Source organism: Palaemon carinicauda, chromosome 19 (genome assembly GCF_036898095.1).
Source record: "Palaemon carinicauda isolate YSFRI2023 chromosome 19, ASM3689809v2, whole genome shotgun sequence".
In the NCBI taxonomy this organism is placed as follows: Eukaryota; Metazoa; Arthropoda; class Malacostraca; order Decapoda; family Palaemonidae; genus Palaemon; species Palaemon carinicauda.
In genome coordinates this window covers 8,364,758-8,387,005 of record NC_090743.1, presented here as the reverse complement: position 1 = coordinate 8,387,005, position 22,248 = coordinate 8,364,758, and the positions used below count along the sequence as shown (strand labels likewise).

The window sequence follows — 22,248 nt, the reverse complement described above, 5'->3', positions numbered from 1 at the left end:
AAATCTACTATATCTGTATTAGACTTGACTTTCACTAGACATGGCAAGACTTATCTTTAGCTTTAACTTTACGTGATAAAATATTTCTTTTAGTTTGGATAAGGGGTCTTTCCTATTGTACTGTAAATCTTAAAAGCAAATAACCACAAATGCATATATACATAATGCATAAATATATGTATGTGTTTATATAACTAGTACCTGATCTGTGTAGTTCCTTTGTACTTTGTTTATATTTAATCGATATATGATTTTCTGACTTGCTCTTCATTCTTTACATTCTCACCTTTATTGTTAAAGTGATCATTCATAACATACAAATATATATACATATGTATCACACACTATATATATATATATATATATATATATATATATATATATATATATATATATAAAATACAGTATATAAAATGAACAAAGAGCCATTTCCATAATAGGAATGTCTCCAGTAAAATATAAGCACTGGCAAATTTTCCGAATCAAGGATGACCTTGGGTATAAAATTTCTCAACTATCCAAATTCAACATTCATTTATTTTCATGACTTTCAGTTACCCTCTAACCCTACCCAACTAACAACCACTTACAATTCTGCCTACTCACATTCATACTCAATATCTTGCACCAGTATCTGCAGTAGCTCTTCACTATTACCAACTAAATTCCAGTTACCATTCTCATGACAATCTTTAAAAACACAAACTTGCAACCCATTCTTTTGTTTTCCTGTATTTTCCTACTATTTTATCCTTGAAAGTAAGCATACAATGAAGACATAAAACCCTCCTGACTCGGAACAACTTTTGTATCAAACCAGTCACTCTCCCAACCTCGTACTGCAGCACAACCTTCTTTAAAAAAAAAAAAACTTCAAAATGTCACCAAATTGCTTTCTTTATTACAAATTCACAACTGAGAAACACGACAGTTCGGTTTTATCTTCCATTGCACAAGCAATTGGCTAAACGAAGAAATCTTTAAAGATTTTAGGTGATCAATCTAATTTGGGGGAATGCCTTCTCTTCAATTCTACCACATTTTAAGTTTTGTTCTCTCTCATCTTCCCCTGTTGACTATCATTTTTAACTTTAACAAAAACTTGTGGTATATTCAATTCCTTATCCCTGCTCTGGATATTAATAATTGGTTCTATTGTTCAATTAAGTCTTTGTGCATGGTACATAAGATCTTTCATAATTCTAACCATCCTCTCCATTCAGATCTTCCCAGACCGTACCATCTTATATGTAGTACTAGGAATGAAATTAATTCTAACAGTCTTGCCTTCTCAAAACTACACAGTATTCTGGAGGCTTCTATTCCAGTTGGGATCAGATTGTGAAATAATCTTCCTATTCTTGAAGTTGTATTGGCGGAGCTCCAGAAGTTCAAAGTTGTTGCAAATACATTTATCTGGAACAGGTTAACACGAGTCTTCTCTCATAGTTTGTGTATGACTGATCTACTCTAACGTTCTTGGTCACCTTAACATACATTATTTCAATTCTGTTCCTACTATTTCTCATATTGTATATAGGTTATTTGTTATTTCTCTATTTCCTTTCCTCACTAAGCTGCTTTCTCTATTGAAACCCTTGGGATTGTACTATCCTCCTTTGTTAATTAGGATTAAAGCATAACTAGAGATAATAATAAAAATAATAATAATAATAATAATAATAATAATAATAATAATAATCCTCAACACCTGTCACATCACATCCATAAATTATCTAGATCCATCCATGACATATTCAGATTTCCATTTAATCTTAATTATTTTGAACAACTATTTCATTGTGCAATTTCTTCCTTTATCTAAACCTGCAACGTATTCCCTAGCTGCTGCAACTTTTCATAACTCACTAGCCCAAAGGGTAAGGGCAGAAGAGACTCTTCAGATATGGTAAGCCGCTTATCTACAAGAGGGAAACTCCCAAGTCAAACCACTGTTCTTTAGTGTTTGACAGCAACCGTGTCTTTGCACCAAGGCTTCCTTTAATGAAAATTTTCTATCATTTGATTCTTCCTTGTTTTTTTTAAATGGTAAGTTGATCATGATTTATCAAGAAGTTGCCTTTTCATTATCAATTTCTTTTATTACAGTTTCGTTATTTTTCTGTTTCACAGTGTATTCTTTACTCTTCTTTTTATGTTCATACTTGCTTAATTTACTCGTTTGGGGCATAGGCCTTCAGTATTCAGCTTTTCCAATAAGGGTTGCAGCTTGACTTTTAATAATAACAATTCCTATGATGTCATATATTGCATTCTAGCTTTAAAACTCTTATCACACTTCTTCAGAGGTTTACAAAGTACTGTTATACCCTTATAAACCTTACAATTACTTCTATCACCTTTCCCCATATACAGTTCTAAGGAAGTATTGCAATTCACCATGCCTTAGGAACATTTCCTTCGGTTAGAATACCTTCCACACCCTGGTCAGCAATTCAGTAGGACTACAGAATTACTATCATAACGAAGCATCTCACATTTTCGTTTTCATTTCTTTAACATTCTAACTGCTCACCATACTCTATCACACACTTCAACAAACATTCTCAAATATATTTCAACCAATTCTAGTTTTACATTGTTCAAATTTGTTTGTCTTCTTTATGTCCTCTAATGATACTTCTGAAAATTTCTTTGACTTACTTCACTAATGGTGTCTCATTTCTTTATCTTACCATTTACTGCTTTTATTCCTTCTTGTACACCTACCTATGCAAGTACACACTGTAGGAAAAAGTTTAGATCCTTGAATTTTGCAAATTTCCTATACTCTCTTACCATTTCAGTATCGTTCCCCTTAAGACATTTTTTCTCATACAAAGAATACAATATATATATATATATATATATATATATATATATATATATATATATATATATATATATATATATATATATATATATATATTTCTAGCACGCTCTCTTGCCTCTCTCACATCTATCCTCCTATCACCCAGAGCTTTCTTCACACCATCCATCCACCCAAACCTTGGCCTTCCTCTTGTACTTCTCCCATCAACTCTTGCATTCATCACCTTCTTTAGCAGACAGCCATTCTCCATTCTCTCAACATGGCCAAACCACCTCAACACATTCATATCCACTCTAGCCGCTAACTCATTTCTTACACCCGTTCTCACCCTCACCACCTCGTTCCTGACCCTATCTACTCGAGATACACCAGCCATACTCCTCAGACACTTCATCTCAAACACATTCAATTTCTGTCTCTCCATCACTTTCATTCCCCACAACTCTGATCCATACATCACAGTTGGTACAATCACTTTCTCATATAGAACTCTCTTTACATTCATGCCCAACCCTCTATTTTTTACTACTCCCTTAACTGCCCCCAACACTTTGCAACCTTCATTCACTCTCTGACGTACATCTGCTTCCACTCCACCATTTGCTGCAATAACAGACCCCAAGTACTTAAACTGATCCACCTCCTCAAGTAACTCTCCATTCAACATGACATTCAACCTTGCACCACCTTCCCTTCTCGTACATCTCATAACCTTACTCTTACCCACATTAACTCTCAACTTCCTTCTCTCACACACCCTTCCAAATTCTGTCACTAGTCGGTCAAGCTTCTCTTCTGTGTCTGCTACCAGTACAGTATCATCCGCAAACAACAACTGATGGGAGGTAAATCAGTTGTTGTTTGCGGATGATACTGTACTGGTAGCAGACACAGAAGAGAAGCTTGACCGACTAGTGACAGAATTTGGAAGGGTGTGTGAGAGAAGGAAGTTGAGAGTTAATGTGGGTAAGAGTAAGGTTATGAGATGTACGAGAAGGGAAGGTGGTGCAAGGTTGAATGTCATGTTGAATGGAGAGTTACTTGAGGAGGTGGATCAGTTTAAGTACTTGGGGTCTGTTATTGCAGCAAATGGTGGAGTAGAAGCAGATGTACGTCAGAGAGTGAATGAAGGTTGCAAAGTGTTGGGGGCAGTTAAGGGAGTAATAAAAAATAGAGGGTTGGGCATGAATGTAAAGAGAGTTCTATATGAGAAAGTGATTGTACCAACTGTGATGTATGGATCAGAGTTGTGGGGAATGAAAGTGATGGAGAGACAGAAATTGAATGTGTTTGAGATGAAGTGTCTGAGGAGTATGGCTGGTGTATCTCGAGTAGATAGGGTCAGGAACGAGGTGGTGAGGGTGAGAACGGGTGTAAGAAATGAGTTAGCGGCTAGAGTGGATATGAATGTGTTGAGGTGGTTTGGCCATGTTGAGAGAATGGAGAATGGCTGTCTGCTAAAGAAGGTGATGAATGCAAGAGTTGATGGGAGAAGTACAAGAGGAAGGCCAAGGTTTGGGTGGATGGATGGTGTGAAGAAAGCTCTGGGTGATAGGAGGATAGATGTGAGAGAGGCAAGAGAGCGTGCTAGAAATAGGAATGAATGGCGAGCGATTGTGACGCAGTTCCGGTAGGCCCTGCTGCTTCCTCCGGTGCCTTAGATGACCGCGGAGGTAGCAGCAGTAGGGGACTCAGCAGTATGAAGCTTCATCTGTGGTGGAAATGTGGGAGGTTGGGCTGTGGCACCCTAGCAGTACCAGCTGAACTCGGCTGAGTCCCTGGTTAGGCTGGAGGAACATAAGAGAGTAGAGGTCCCCCTTTTTTTTTTTTTTTTGTTCTTGTTGATGTCGGCTACCCCCCAAAATTGGGGGAAGTGCCTTTGGTATATGGATGGATGTATATATATATATATATATATATATATATATATATATATATATATATATATATATATATATATATACAGTATATATATATAGATATATATATATACATATATTATATATATATAATATATATATATAATATATATATATATATATATATATATATATATATATATATAATTTCTTGAAAAGAGATTCCTAAATCAAACATCGTTACAATGAAAATCAGTACATACATTTATACCAAACAGCAAAGAATTTCAGGAAAAGATTCATGTTTCTCTATCGCGGCCTTTATCAGATGCTAGGGCCAGCTTGAGTAAAGGGATAACCCTGATTGAGGTTATATCTGCCAGGACTGCCTGCGAAGGGAAAAGAGTTAATAGTTAGAGCAGGGAAGATATATTCAATTTACAGTGAAGTCAGTTTCTCTGTCTTGTTATAATTTTCGAAAAAGATTCATAAACAAATTGCTTATAACTATTGATAAGAAATGCCCTAACTTTGTTTATATATATATATATATATATATATATATATATATATATATATATATATATATATATATATATATATATATATATACAAAGTATTTATATATACATATAAAGTATATATATATAAAAAGTATTTATATATACATATACAGTATATATATATATATATATATATATATATATATATATATATATATATATATATGTATATATATTCATTAAATACCCATAAGAAACATAGATATCTATATTTTCTTCTCATTCTGAGTGCACAACAAGGTAGTATTCAATGGAAATTTTTTAGATGATGCTAATGTGGTATAGAATGTAGATTTCTGATAAATTCATTGAAATGTTACGTTTATATCGTTGGTGATGCTACTAATACATAATGTGTAGATCTATTTAATGAAGTTATTGTAGTAAAAATAGATTTCCATGGTTGAATTAATATCAAATACTTTACACACCTCTGCTGCTTGCTGGGTAGTAACATCCATCAAGTTGTCTCTCCTGAAACTGACAATTGCAAGGGCAAGAACTGACAGCACTTCAACAGATTCCCAGGCCAGAATGACGTCCCATAAGTGGAAGAGCTGGTCAGGGATCAAATAGCCACTAAATCCTCTCACCATCCACTTGAAGACAATTGGTAACCTGAAAGGAACAGACATGAGGAGTGGAGAAAAAAAAAAAGAAAGAGAGAGAGAGAGAGAGAGAGAGAGAGAGAGAGAGAGAGAGAGAGAGAGAGAGAGAGAGAGAGAGAGAGAGAGAGAGAGAGAGTACTTGAATGAATCACCAATGCTGCTAAAAAGCTCGTACAGTATAGTACATTATTAAATGCGATTCTATAATTAACTGACCCACTGACACTTACAACTGTATACCCATGGCAGCGCAGTGTTGCCAGAGACGAGTTTCAGAACTCTGTAACAGCAGCTCAAATTGAAGAGCCAGTCCCGCAGCACCCTACGAAAGAGTCATGAAATATGTATGACCTATTAACAAGTTTGTAATAGCATGTACTTATAATGTAAAGATAATTCTATTAAAGGCCAACAATATTACAGCAAAAGTACTTGGAATAAACTAATGCTTATAAAGAATCGAAAGTATTACAAAAAGGATATCAGGAATGCACTGACATTTTCAGACAAAATAGAGGAACACTGCAAATGTTTCACGTTGTCTACAGGATTTGAAATTCATTTAAATTTCAAAATAAAGAAAGTACTTAGAATGAACTAATGCTTATAAAGATTCGAAAGTATTACAGAAAGTATACCAGGAACGTAATGACATTTCCAGACAAAATAAAGGAACACTGCAAATGTTTCACAATATATACAGCATTTGAAATTCATTTAAATTTCCAAATAAAGATAAGGAATATACCACAGTAATACTAAATGTGAATACGTAAAAACAGAATGATTCCATAACATGAAAACTAATACTCAAGGCTACTGTAGAACACTCACCTGAGGGTGACTTGTAACAATGTGCAGACGATACCAATATCGGCAATACAACTCCCTAAATGTGAAGTAAAGGTGTACTGGGTCCTCATACAAACAACTCAATGGTGCGGCTGTAATAATTTCGTAAATGGGTTTTATATCAAAAGGTAAAACTTCCAGTAAAACTATAATCAGGAAAATTAATTTAGTCCAACAGCTGCAACTACACTTTTTCACTTGTGAGACAGTACGAAAAATGCCAAGCAATTAATACAGGTTTTTGCACTTCGCCCTCTTCCTTCCCTCATCGTCAATTTTGTCTCTCATTCAGATACAAGCAACGTATGTATATCATAAGGATCAAACGCAATACTTGAGGATAGATTTTCTTCAAAAATTAATCTTGTGTTCATCAAAAATTTTCAAGAATCTATATAGTACCCAAATAAAATTTAGCCTAACCAAATATTTGTCTACCAAAAACTAATAGAATTCAATAAATCAACAGACTAGAGCATTTGTTACAAATTCATCTTCTGGTGCTTTCCAAAATATATTCATTCTTAACGACTTTGAATTTCATTACACTAATAACATCTGAAATCTCGCCTCTTGTGTTTCCTTTTTCTCAAAATAATGTTTGGCTTCCTTGAATTCTCTGTTGTCAAGTGAAGTGTTCGTACTTTTCCAGAATCAACAAAATTGTCTCAATGATTTCATATAAAAAGATTGCAAATTCAAAACGTGAAATCATTAGCATATGTTTTTTTTATATCTAAGTCTCCCCAGATATACCTTGATCTTTTCAGTCCTCCCTTAGCCATCATCTTCAGAGATTCAAGTCATTAGTCATACAAAATCTTCCCTGCTACTAAAGTAATATTTCATTACATAAAAAACTAAGTAGTAAAAATATGACGTATTTGCTAATTAATATACATGGTTGCCTTGGAGATCTATAATCAAAGACATTAAAAAATTCAATGACATTCCTGTCAATCACCTGTCAAAAATAGTAGTCACTTTTTCACTGCAAAATGTCATTAGAATACGATGATTGAAGGTCCTTACCAAACATTGTGAAACCATGAAATGGTATTACTCCACTGGGAGGATAGGCCACCATAGTTTCTGGAGATGGAGTCTGACCTCTTGCAACTGACAGTGGTGGCGAAGCGCTGCTGTGCCCGAAATGACTCAAAACTTCTGTGTCCCGGAAGAAGCACAACAACACCTGAACAATTAGAGGAAGAATATAACAATTATATGTTAAAAACTTGCCATTATCCTTAACAGATGGTAGTTCAGGTAAAAATTGTAAAATTGTCACTGCCATGTCTATTCTTCAACTGCTGGAATGTGGAGGAAATCGCTATGAAATGAAACGTCCAAATAATGTCTCATACAGAGGGCTCATCAGTAGTTCATCGTGCCCTAGCTCACACTATAACATTCAACCCTTTCTCACATACAAACTCAAACTTCTTGGATGTTATAGCCACTTCTTTCCAATACGTCGTTCATTTTATCAATTCGGACCTTTATATGCCTCCCTACCGCTTCTGGTCTATACTGTAATTCCATTAAGATGTTGTGGTTCTTTCTTTCCTCACTGGGATATTTTCCCTGTTGGGGCCCCTGGGCTTATAGTATCCTGCTTTTCCAACTAGGGTTGTAATTTAGCAAGTAATAATAATAAGAACACAACCTCAAAATACTTGGACCCATCTTTCACCTACACTAACCTCTTTAACAGCCTTTATATCCTATTACTTCTTACCATATCACTTCTACTTGAAGCGGATGTTCAACAAAAATAGTAAGACTTCAAAAGTTTCAACCTATATTCTTTTGCCATCTGAATTTAACAATTCACTTCAACTACCACACCTTTCATTCCAACCTTAGCTTCCACATGAAATCGAAGTCTCTTCCCAATCTTTGGCACACACTAAAAGCCTTTTTTGCTCTACTTATTCTGTGACTCGTGTCTTCTCTCATCTTACAACTTGTTTATTACCTCCGCCAAGATGGTTATAAAATCGAGTCGGTTTATTCCTTCATTTGTCGCTTTGTCTATGTGTCTGAGGACAGAATTACATCAAACGAAATTTTCACCACATAAAATCTTAGGTCATTGACGACCGCATTACATTTTGGAGACGATCTGGATCCGGATTCAAGATCTGGATTTGGATTTTTCACAATTTAAAGCTTATGTAAAAAAAAAAAAAAAAAAAAAAAATTGGCACATTGTATCTTCACTAGGTTTTCGGAGAGGAGATATAATATATATATATATATATATATATATATATATATATATATATATATATATATATATATATACATATATATATATATATATATATATATATATATATATATATATATATATATATATATATGCTGTATGTGTATCTTGCGAGTGCAGAATAGAATAAATTTTAGTTGTAACCAATGTAATATACCTAATGCCCGTAACAGATACACTGAAATAAAATTAATTCTACATTAACAATCGTGAATATGTTTGAGGAGATCTAAAATAATCAAAATAGTTAAGAAGTGTTGCAATATATGAATGGTACGACTACAATTATTTCAGAAAGATGGTGTTTGATTGGGGCTATCATAAAAAAAAAAATAAAAAATAAAAAAAAATAAAAACTTTAGAATATGGAATGAAATTCTGCCTGGAGTTAAACTGTAAACTTATATTATATATAAAATCCTTAATGAAACTGTATCTATAATTTAATATGAAGATGCATTAATGAGTTGAAACAATTAAAAGTTTCAGAAACACCCGGTGTTTTCAAAATGCTTAGCTGATACCAACACTATTCTTTGATCTGGTAACAGAGAAAGTGATAAGCTCAAAATCTAAACTTATATTCCTCTGAAATAAATATGAACATTACCTGGAAGAGTATGTCTTCAAAGACAAAGTACTGGTCGTCGTTGGAGGCAGTCAACTGTATGTCCTGTATAAACAAAAAAGAAAAAATTGTGAAATCAATCTGGTACATATGGAACTCGAGGTGATATTTACCTCACTAGCAAGAGTCCAAGACATAAATTTCCTATGTGACATAATTATGCATAACAATTAAATACAAATATAAACAATGATAGAACTAAATAAACAAAAAAATTAACAGGATTTAAAATTAATCTTACTCCCAGAGTAATTCCACTTAGCCTTGTATGGGAGGTTCTTTAGGAGATACAAGAGATCTACTTTATCTATCTATCTATCTATCTATCTATATATATATATATATATATATATATATATATACAGTATATTATATATATATATATATATATATATATATATATATATATATTTATACATATATATATATATATATATATATATATATATATTTATACATATATATATATATATATATATATATATATATATATATATATATATATATATATATATATATATATATATATATATTTATACATATATACTTTATGTTGAACAGGCTGACATAAGTCTTTTTATAGTTTATATATGACATATTTATTTTGACGTTGTTAGTTTTTATAATGAACTATTGTTAATTTGTTCTCCTTATGTATTTATTTCCTTATTTCCTTTCCTCGCAGGGCTATTTTTCCCTGTTGGGGCCCTTGGGCTTATAGAATCTTGTTTTCCAACTAGGGTTGTAGCTTGGCTAGTAATAGTAATAATAATAATAATAATAATAATAATAATAACAATAACAATAACAATAATAATAATAATAATAATAATAATAATAATAATAATAATAATAATAATAAGTGATTCTCACTCACTTTCATAATCAGTTTGTCGACGAGAAGGTCATGTTGCAGTACTGCCTTCATCAATTCATCGAAATACTTGTATTGCTGAAAAGAAAAAAAAATGCGGAATGCCAGGTTGGTTTACTGAAATTCATTTTTAAAATTGGCTTCATATTCAGTAGAGGTTAAGTATAAATAATAAGTTAAATATTTAGAAAGTAATTGGAGTTCACTTATTTTGCACATTCAGCAATAGTGATCCATATGTTAAATGAGTATATAATGAGAAATATATATAACTTAGGTGTAAAACATATCAATTTACTGGTACCTTTTGGAAGAGAGTAGGACTGCATTACTTAATTAAAATTTTTAATAAGAATGATTTTACAACATACACATCTCTGCAACGTCCATTATCAAGATTGAAATATTTTTGATATGTAATAAATATAAAAAAGCAAAACAGTAACTTAGTAGTACCTTTATAAACATCCTTCGTAACTATTCGTCTTGCAAATACTAAAAGCAAAAGTTACATTACGAACTTTTGAATTCAGAAAATGCATTTAATGTGATAAAACAACCCTTTCGTTGTGCAACTTGCAACATGAACATCTGACAAATAGTGGAAATAGGGATGACATTTTCCCATATCCAATCATCTAGAATTTGAAGAGATTCTTACCTTTTCCGTGATCTCCAGTCCCAGTACTTGGTGCCATAAGACAGCACGGAGGCCTGGAGGACAACCAGTTTTGCAAAACTCTTTACTCAAGGGTCCATGGTTTCTCTCCACAACTGTATTCAAACACGGGAATATGAAAATTATGAATATCATTCTCCAATAAGATATAGATTAATATCCAAACTTTATAAGCAATAATAATCCATCTGATTTTCCAGATTATTTTTCCGAATAACAAACATTTAAAACAGATTATCATGACACTTAGATGATTATAAGTTATTTTTATCATTATTATTACTTTCTAAGCTACAACCCTAGTTGGAAAAAAAGGATGCTATAAGCCCAGAAGCTCCAACAGGGAAAATAGCAGGCTATACATTAATCCTGACCATATCACTTAATAATGCTAACCTTTCTGACCACTGATGATTCTCTCTTCTGCTAATGTGAGGTTGGGCTTGTGCTCTCCTGGCACATTCTCTTCTAATCCTGTGTGTTTGCAACAGCATGCTAATTCGCCATACAATTCGACCTGGAGAAAAAAGGCATCACAGAATTAGTATTTCTGCAGGAAAACAATACTATAGTATTCAGCTATCAAACCAGAAATACTGCATTAATACAAGTACTCTGTGATAAGACGGCCCTATCATTGCTGTTATCATTATTACCATTACTGGCAACTCTACAACAGTAATTTGAAAAGCAGAGTTATCCCAAGGGCTGCAACGGGGAAAACGGACCATTGGGAAAGGGAATAGAGAAACAATAAACTATATAAGATATATCCTAATGAAAAAAATATTCTAAGGTCTGTACCAATATCCAAATAAATCGGTCATATATAAGCTATGAAACGAGACTTATTTCAACTTGTTCAACAGAGAAGCATTTGGAAAAGTTCAAAATGATGGATCATCCGAAGAAAAAACAAATTTAACCGACTTGTTTCTTAAACTTGACCTATGTTGTCGATTAAATTTTGGACATTTGTGCAAAAATATTTTTTGTTAATGTTTTCTACAATTTGTACATCTAGAGACGGATCGTGCGGAATGTTCATTAAATACCCATGGCCAGATGGCAATGAAAATTTCTAAGGCTTGTACGAATTTGGAGCTTAAAAGATAATATCTAATCAGTCTTATTTAGAGAAGAAACGCATGGAGGACAACCTTATGAGGCCTTAGTGGTAGATAAAATTATTTTGTGTAACTAACAGCAAGTAAAGGTGACACATGTAATATCAACTAGAAAAGCACTCAGAGTGCAGACTTCCGCCACGGCAGCTTATTTCTCAAAACCAGCCTGCCTTCCCCAGAATCAATTTAGACTTATTTAGGCTTATTTGAAGTCTCTGTGACAACCCTTTGCGATCTTGTGTTTAAGATTAGGGTTGATTGGGTAGACTTTTAACTCGACTTTGACTTTGGACCTAGGTCTTTCAAAATCGAATCACTTCCGAGTTTCAACATAACAATTCATCCCTGAAAGTTTCACTACTTTATGAGTAAAATTGTGGCCAGGAATTTATTCACAAACAAACAAACAGGAACGAAAACACAACCTCCTACCAACTTCGTTGGCAGAGGTAATTAATAGGAAATACTGATAAGTGGATTACTGACTAAAACTGACTCTTCACTTCAAGTAAACAATGGAATAATACAAGAGGGACAATTTATGTCAAGTGTAATTATATTGAAATCTTTAATTACAGACAATGAAATACGGTATTATTTTTCTTAATTCCAAAGAATAAAAGAACACGGTGGGAGTAAGGAAGAAGGGGTGTACTATAGCTAGCAAAAATAAAGTTAGCAAAATATGCTACATTATATGACACACCAGGCGATGTTATTTGAGACATGTTGCGAAAGGTGAGAAAAAAGTGCAAGGCTTGATTGTTGGGGAGTGGATACCATTTATGACATTGGATAGTATTATACATTATTTTATGATGAAATAATTACTTTGTCCTATCATGTAGATATATTTGATGCAGATGGGATAACAGAGGAAGTCTGCATTGTTCTAGCATGGCACAAACAATAACTAGCGCCTAGGACGGGTAAACACAATGCATACCAATACGATGGGTGATCAGTCAGCATGCATATTGTGTTCATTTACCCATTTTCGCACCATACACACATTATTTTTGGGAGCTATAGTACATAACGCCCCAGGCAACGATAAAAGACCTTGAAGGGCTGTTCGCCTTTTCAAAAACCACTTGACAAATAACACATCAAAATCAAGTAATGTGACTAATTATAGTGAAGGGAAAACTTCATTTTTAGTTTAAGGCTTAAAACATAATGTCATCCTGTAAGGCATCCATGTCAGACTTACCAGAGCTTTAATGTCCTTTACTCTCAAGGGAAGTTGAATGCTACCCCATAGATTCTCTTCCCTAAAAAAAAAAAAAAGGGAAAATTATATATAACTATTATCACAGAAATAATTATTGTCTACCTAAAAAATGGAAAATGATAGATATCTATTATCACAGAAATAATTATTGTCTACCTAAAAAAAATGGCAAATCTACCTAAAGAAATGGCAAATGATAGATACCTATCATCTTGGAAATAATGATTGTCTACCTAAAAAAATGGAAAATGATAGATACCTATTATCATAGAAATAATGATTGTCTACCTAAAAAAAAATGGAAAATGATATATACCTATTACCATAGAAATAATAATTGTCTACCTAAAACTAATGGAAAATTATAGATACCTATTATCATAGAAATAATAATTGTCTACCTAAAACTAATGGAAAATTATAGATATCTATAATCACAGAAATAATTATTGCCTATAATTGTTTCTTGATGTTACTTCCTTAATGTAATTGCTGTAATTAACATAATTGCTTCTTCTTGGAGAACTGACAAGGAAGTTATTTCCATAAACATAACAGCTTCATGCAAGTATAGTATATGCACATAATATGAAGAAATGTCTCAAGGCACTTACACTGTTTCGTCGTAGTTCTGGTTCCTCAAATTGCAAAGGACCTCCAGGAAATCTTTAGGTGCATATACAGGTCGTATCAAGGACAGATCTGTTATACAGAAACAAGATAGTTCATTGTAACATTTTAAATATTATTATCCATTCGACCCCCAAGTAGAATCAATAATGTTGATTGGTTTATATTTTAGGTATGAACAAGAATTAAGAAATAATTATATGCACATCATACACATCATGTATATATATATATATATATATATATATATATATATATATATATATATATATATATATATAAAGAACAAATTCAGCTGTTTCTAGTCCACTGCAAGACTAAGGCCTTATACATGTCCTTGGTCATGTTTGGGGTTTGATAATTTTCATCACCATGCTGGCCACGGCAGATTGGTGATGAATATATGGTATATTTTTGTGCATGTATGCGTGTGTACGTATACATACATACATATATATATATATATATATATAATATATATATATATAATATATATATAATATATATATATATATATATATATTATATATATATATATATATATATATATATATATATAAATAAGTGTGTGCGTGTGTTTTGGATTGGACTTGTATATTTGGACCATAAAGTCTGGCAGGATATTCAGCCCACACATGCTATTGTGTGAAAGCAATGCAGCGTTTGTATGAAATAAAAATTAAGAGATTAGACAACAAGATGAAAGAAAGAAGCAGAATCACAGGTACATTTGAAGGCTAAAATGTGTATGCAGCAGGGGGTCGGACAGATGCTGCAAAGAGGATTGCCTTCAGTGCACCGTGTGAAGTGCACTGTCGTCAATATCCCTTGACGATAAGTTTGTATAAGAATAGCAGAGAGATTTTGAAGAGTTACTTTCATGTAGTGTTCCTGACATACTATTTCATGTATGGCTCTTTAAGTGAAATACTATTATCATGAATTTTCTTGTTTTGTTTCATTCTTTCCTACCGGTTATAAGTTTCAAACCCAACTTGATATAAGACATACTCAGTGTCAGATCATTCAGGAAAATAAGTGACCTGTTCTTTGTAAACAAATGAAAATTGTCTTTGAGACTATTTCGGATTCACTTTCAAAAGAAGCCATGCGTCACCCAAGTGGCACTGGGGCCTTTGAACCTATGCATCACCCTAGTGGTAGTGGGGCCTTTGAACCTATGCATCACCCTAGTGGTACTGGGGCCTGTGAAGCCATGCATCACCCTAGTGGTATTGACGCCTGTGAAGCCATGCATCACCCTAGTGGTACCAGGGCCTGTGAAGCCATGCATCACCCTACTGGTACTGGGGCCTGAGAAGCCATGCATCATCCAAGTGATACTGGGGCCTGTGAAGCCATGCATCACCATAGTGCACTGGGGCCTGTGAAGCCATGCATCACCCTAGTGGTATTGACGCCTGTGAAGCCATGCATCACCCTAGTGATACTGACGCCTGTGAAGCCATGCATCACCCTAGTGGTACTGACGCCTGTGAAGCTATGCATCACCTAAGTGGTACTGAGGCCTGTGAAGCCATGCATCACCCTAGTGGTACTGGGGCATGTGAAGCCATGCATCACCCTAGTGGTACTGGGGCCTGTGAAGCCATGCATCACCCTAGTGGTACTGGGGCCTGTGAAGCCATGCATCACCTAAGTGGTACTGAGGCCTGTGAAGCCATGCATCACCCTAGTGGTACTGGGGCATGTGAAGCCATGCATCACCCTAGTGGTACTGGGGCCTGTGAAGCCATGCATCACCCTAGTGGTACTGGGGCCTGTGAAGCCATGCATCACCTAAGTGGTACTGGAGCCTGTGAAGCCATGCATCACCCTAGTGGTACTGGGGCCTGTGAAGCCATGCATCACCCTAGTGGTACTGGGGCCTGTGAAGCCATGCATCCCCCTAGTGGTACTGGGGCCTGAGAAGCCATGCATCACTTAAGTGGTACTGGGGCCTGTGAAGCCATGCATCACCCAAGTGGTACTGGGGTCTGTGAAGCCATGAATCACCCTAGTGGTACTGGGGCCTGTGAAGCCATGCATCACCCAAGTGATACCGAGGCCTGTGAAGCCATGCATCACCTAAGTGGTACTGGGGCCTGTGAAGCCATGCATCACCCTAGTGGTACTGGGGCCTGTGAAGCCATGCATCACCCTAGTGGTACTGGGGCCTGTGAAGCCATGCATCACCCTAGTGGTACTGGGGCCTGTGAAGCCATGCATCACCCAAGTGGTACCGGGGCCTGTGAAGCCATGCATCACCCAAGTGGTACTGGGGCCTGTGAAGCCATGTATCATCCAAGTGCAACTTTGACAGCAAATTAGAAAAAAGGGAAGCAGTAATAGAGGTATTATAGAAAAAAATATAAAGATAGTGTAGCTATGTTTGCAAAAACGTTCCAAAAACATTTAACTAATGACTAAAGTGCACCTCATGCATTAACCCCATAAGGAACAACTATGGTTAGAAAGTTTACCCAACATGGCAAGAGTTTCTTTGATCACAGTATTATGTATCAAAAAGAAGGATGACAGCTTTGGTAACTTTGTTAGTTTCAGTTACAAAGCTAAATAACAAATATGTTCATTTCATGTTGAATAAAATAATTTTCTTCATATAGCTCAGAACACAATTATTTTCAGTAAAATTACAAAAACAACTGATGACTACATAGTCACCTGTTGTTATAGAAGAAAAACCAATATTAAATTTCTATATCCTTAACATGAGTAATAAAAGTGTTCCTTGTTATGTAAGATAAAAAGACTTTATTAGCTGAGTTAGGGATCTATAACAAACGCAAAAGCCAAGAATACAAACACTTGGATGAAACACCTTGGAAAACAGTATTTTATGTAGTTAGTGTTTTTGGCTAACCCTACCAGAACCTTTAACAATTTGATTAAAGATTCTTATCTAAATACAAAGTTTACACAAGTAAAATCCAAAGACTTATGGTAATATGCACCACATAAAAAGAAACTACATTTGCGTCAGCTGTTAAGATGAAGAGCGAAAGTTGTAACAAGCAACAAGTGTATCACTTACCTATGGAAGCTATTTAGACTAGAAATAATTTGCAGTTTATAATGTAAATAAAAATAACTTATCTTGAGGATGTACTCTAGGAACAAGTCAAATGAACTTGCTTTGAGGCAATCATTTTAGAAACATTTTTCACCATTACAATTAATTTCTGCACGACTCATTTTCTTAATGATTAAACCATTTTACTCTCTTCAATCTACATTTCTCTATATATTTCAGAGGAGGCCTAACGCTGTTTCTCAATAATACATCCTAGAAGAATTCTTGGATCAATACGATATTTCAGCAAAATACTTTTAACATCCCGACTTAATTTATGGCTGACCTACACTATTGCTGTCTCATGCTAAAAGTTAACTAAAAGATAGTAAGCCTACTCCTGTCATCATATATAAGGTATTATACAGAATTGGAGAGTGTAGGGTACTTATTTAATTCCTCCACCAATACCTGGAAAACCACAAGACCAGTCGTTGCCTACCCCAATATCACATTCTCCCACTTCTCGTGTCCCTCTTTACTCTCAGTCATACCACCTTTTTCCCAAGACCCTGCCCGGATACAAGGTTCGGGTAATCTGCGCATGCGCGTACTTTTCCCATCTCTGAATTTCAATGTTTTGTTTATTCTAATTATGTACATAATCTTTAAATATGACAATATATATATGCACATCATTTACTAATAATACTATTTAATAAAATTACTGTTATATGTGCCCATAATAACCAGAGTGGGTCAAACAACTAGGAAACTACAGTAATGGCTAATGCCGTTGTCAATAGCCGTATAGACACATTATAACCAAGGAGTCTAAAGGACCAGAACACTGGAGTGAATGTTGGTTTTGGCCAATCCAATAAAAATTAGTTCTATATTTCCGTCATTTTATTCTTACAATTCTATATTTTTTTTCTTATTTCCCCAACTTCATAATGGTAATGGAATTATGTAATAGTATTTGCGAGAAGGGAAGGTGGTGCGAGGTTGAATATCATGTTGAATGGAGAGTTACTTGAGGAGATGGATCAGTTTAAATACTTGGGGTCTGTTGTTACAGCAAAAGGTGAAGTGGAAGCAGATGTACGTCAGAGAGTGAATGAAGGATGCTAAGCGTTGGGGGCAGTGAAGGGAGTGGTAAAGAATAGAGGTTTAGGCATGAATGTAAAGAGAGTTCTGTATGAGAAAGTGATTGTACCAACTGTGATGTATGGATCGGAGTTGTGGGGAATAAAAGTGAAGGAGAGACAAAAATTGTATGTGTTCGGGATGAAGTGTCTAAGGAGTATGGCTGGTGTATATCGAGTAGATAGGGTTAGGAACGAAGTAGTGAGGGGGAGAACAGGTGTAAGAAATGAGTTTGCAGCTAGAATGGGTATGAATGTGTTGAGGTGGTTTGGCTATGTTGAGAGAATGGAAGATGACTGTCTGCTAAAGAAAGTGATGAATGCAAGAGTTAATGGGAGAAGTACAAGAGGAAGGCCAAGGTTTGGGTAGATGGATGGAGTGAAGAAAGCTCTGGATGATAGGAGTATAGATGTGAGAGAGGCAAGAGAGCGTGCTAGCAATAGGTATGAATGGCGAGCGATTGTGACGCAGTTCTGGTAGGCCCTGCTGCTTCCTCCGGTTGCCTTGAATGACCGCGGAGGTAGCAGCAGTAGGGGATTTAGCGTTATGAAGCTTCATCTGTAGTGGATAATGGGGGAGGGTGGGCTGTGGCACCCTAGCAGTACCAGCCGAACTCTGTTGAGTCCCTTATCAGGCTGGAAGGAATGTAGAGAGGAAAGGTCCCCTTTTTTAATTTGTTTTATGCCGGCTACCCCCAAAATTGGGAGAAGTGCCTTGGTATATGTATGTATGTGATTTGCTATAAGGCATGATGTACATACTGTATGTATATATTAATGACTATTAAGCATTATAAACAAAGATAATTGATGGAGAGAAATATATAGTTTATAATTTTGTAATATGAAAGAGACAAGTGAGCAATATATTATACTGACAGGACCAAGTTGACTTTTTATGATGAATATACAGTATGTAATAATAGTAAACACCTTTTCCCAGCAGGTCTAGACCACGTGTAATACCAATAGATCGTATTCATTTGGTTGAACATAAGGAATGCATACATGGGCCTTCTACTAGATATATGTAAACATCATGTTGTACAGTACTTAACAACATCAAAATACACCTTGCCATCATAAATTTGTACTATACTTGCAATAAATGAAAATAGCTGTAGATCTACAACTACAGAATATTTTAAGACAAAATGGTGATGGGACAATGAGATTATGAGAGAGTGGCAAAAAAGTATTGAGGCAGACTAGGAGCTATAAGGAGAAGAAGAGAGATAAGTAGGGCGAGACCATTTACTGTCTTTGGGCTAGAAACAGGTGGTCAAAGGAGTGGTTACTGAACTGCAAACATAGCTGCACTATCTTTATTTTAGGAGGGTGCTGTTAGGGGAAGGGGGGAATAGAATTGCCAGTTTCCTTCGAATGTGTCAATATGATTAGTTGGCTTTGTGTTATTCAAGAGTAAACTCATAACCTAACACATAGCAATATGGTATGTTGGCCATAAATTAAGTCGGGATGTTAAATAGAGTGCTGAAAAATCACACTGATTCAACGATTCGTTTAGGAGATAATTGCGCTAAACAGCATTTGTCAGCCACGGAAATACTTAGTAATTAACCTTAGTTTATAAGAGTTATAAAGTCCAACATTCGCAGCTATATCTTTCAATACATTTTACAAATCAGGAGTGTCTTTATTTAACAACACCATAAGAGAAAATGGAAAGAAGGCACTAAATTCCTTTGCTTCTTACTTTAAATATTTAAATCTGATAAAACGTCCGAGTAATAAATTGATTGGCAGACAGAAGCAACACAAATGTGAGAAAAAACATATTTTTTTGCAGTAATAAGTGCAAGAATTCACCTGTAACTTAATGGCTAGTTGAGTGAAGTGCTTAAATGTAACAGCCCCAGACGATAACCAGTGTCTAATGGAGAGGAAATAATGTTTTCAGTTCTTCCTACAGCCAACCAGGAAGGGCTAAAACTGAGAATGGTGGTCCAGTGGAAAGGTCCTCACTATAGCCAGTATAGAGGAACCAAAGCATTTCCAAATTATCTAAACTACCAAGAGATATTGGCCGAGTCTGGAAAGTTTGATTTGGTGTCAGGCAAATCTTTCTATATAAATATGCTTGTAAACGTCAGTATTAGATATGAACTGTGAGTCATCTACACTTATAGAGTAAATGTTGATCAGTAATTAAGACTGTGCTTCTATGTTTTGTTAGGTGCACATTGTAAGGCAAGAAATGAACTGATATGGATGTCTGATCTGAAACGCCATCTTACTTGTGATGCCATAATTGATAAAACTCCAATCTCCTGCAACAAAATTATTTTGGAAGCTGTAGTACTGAATGTATAATATTTGAAACATTTTATTTATATTTATTAGGTAAAATTTAAGTGTTCTTTTATTATCATGAATTCATTATTCACTATTTACATGCCATATACCTCAGAGCTAGAAATGGTTAATATTTTTAAACATGCTAAATTCTAAACAATATTATTCATTCTATATTTAAATGATTTATAAACTTGGTTTAATACATACTAAAGCCGTACTTGGCTACGGAATTTACTTAAAGTCAAGCAAAATATTTGAAAATAACAATGAAGCAAGCATTGTTGTAAGGATAGTATAGCGACAGTCCTTAAATCAGTGTTGAACTTTCTTGCTACAACCCAAATAAATTCTACTTTTGACTCAATACTATGAAAATTAAAGGAAACAATGATTGTACTACATTACTTCCCAAGGACCTTTGAAATTGTTTCAAAAGTTAATATGTCTTTTCCTACACAATTTGTGAATTAAAACTGTGATTGCATTCCTCTTAAGGAAAATTGGGGTTTACGAAAGTTTTTCTTTCATCGACAAATTACAAAATATTTATGTATGTACGTATGTGACTTATGGCGATGTGCATAAAAAACGCAAAACAAAAGCAGAAAGTACCCTTGAACAAGATTTTCTCTAGCACAGACTGATTGCGGTTTTAAAAAAAAAGTACAAAGGATTTTGCATGCTCCCAAAATCAGTCATTTTGTGGGTATGTAAATATTCGTGCTCCCAAAATCTGTCTTTTAGTAGGTATGCACGCTCTCATGCTCCTGAAATCTGTTATTTTATAGGTACAGTATGCAAAACTTCATGCTCCCAAAACCTCTCATTTTGTAGGTATGCAAATTCTCATGCTTCCAAAATCTCTCATTTTGTAAGTATGCAAATCTTCATGCTCCCAAAATCTGTCATTTTGTAGGTAAGCACATCCTTATGCTCCCAAAATCTGTTATTTTGTAGGTACAGTATACAAATCCTCATGCTCCCAAAATCTGTCATTTTGTAGGTATGCAAATTCTCATTCTTCCAAAATCTGTCATTTTGTAGGTATGGAAATCTTCATGCTCCCAAAATCTGTCATTTTGTAGGTAAGCACATCCTTATGCTCCCAAAATCTGGCACTTTATAGGTATATAAATCCTCAAAAAGAAAGGATGTGCAGATGCGCTTCCCCTTTGGTTTGATTTTGAGAGAAGAAAATTTAATTTTGAATTTAAAATTAGTTTTGAATACTCACCTGCATAATTAACATATGCCGACAGATCTTTCTGCAGCAACTTGCTTTGAATTCAATTTACTCTATAATTCATTTATGTAAGTATAATATACACACTAAGTCCCGAATAATATACTATATAATTATATATTAATCAATTAAACAATGTTCATAATAATTGATGATAGAATTATCTATGATTCCATTAATCTAATGAACTGGTGGACATTTGTAAGTGGATAGCATTCTAGTAATTATCTATGCATGCTGTTTGCTAGTTATCAAACCAACATGTTTGGTTTGCTTGCCATCTATTCTGACAATAGCTATCTGCCAGCTCTAATTTTGAGTCAAGAGTAACATGAAGAGCGA

General features: G+C 34.6%; 1 protein-coding gene across 2 annotated transcripts in view; it reads right to left on the bottom strand.

The window, feature by feature from the left end:
* LOC137658428 (TBC1 domain family member 19) overlaps positions 1–22,248 on the bottom strand; it is a 92,949-nt gene that overhangs the window by 18,060 nt on the left and 52,641 nt on the right. Inside the window, exons 5-15 of one of the 2 annotated variants that reach the window (XR_011047328.1) lie at positions 14,147–14,234; positions 13,512–13,572; positions 11,568–11,688; positions 11,154–11,266; positions 10,496–10,570; positions 9,601–9,663; positions 7,748–7,910; positions 6,698–6,807; positions 6,094–6,185; positions 5,687–5,873; positions 4,956–5,081 (exon numbers count right to left, since the gene is read on the bottom strand). Coding sequence is in view for 1 of the 2 variants with exons in the window: in XM_068393135.1 (XP_068249236.1) it covers positions 4,992–5,081; positions 5,687–5,873; positions 6,094–6,185; positions 6,698–6,807; positions 7,748–7,910; positions 9,601–9,663; positions 10,496–10,570; positions 11,154–11,266; positions 11,568–11,688; positions 13,512–13,572; positions 14,147–14,234 (1,163 nt within the window). In the remaining variant the exon portion in view is untranslated. Of the gene's footprint in view, positions 1–4,915; positions 5,082–5,686; positions 5,874–6,093; positions 6,186–6,697; positions 6,808–7,747; positions 7,911–9,600; positions 9,664–10,495; positions 10,571–11,153; positions 11,267–11,567; positions 11,689–13,511; positions 13,573–14,146; positions 14,235–22,248 lie in introns of those variants that run through there. The other variant, XM_068393135.1, reaches the window with a different exon arrangement.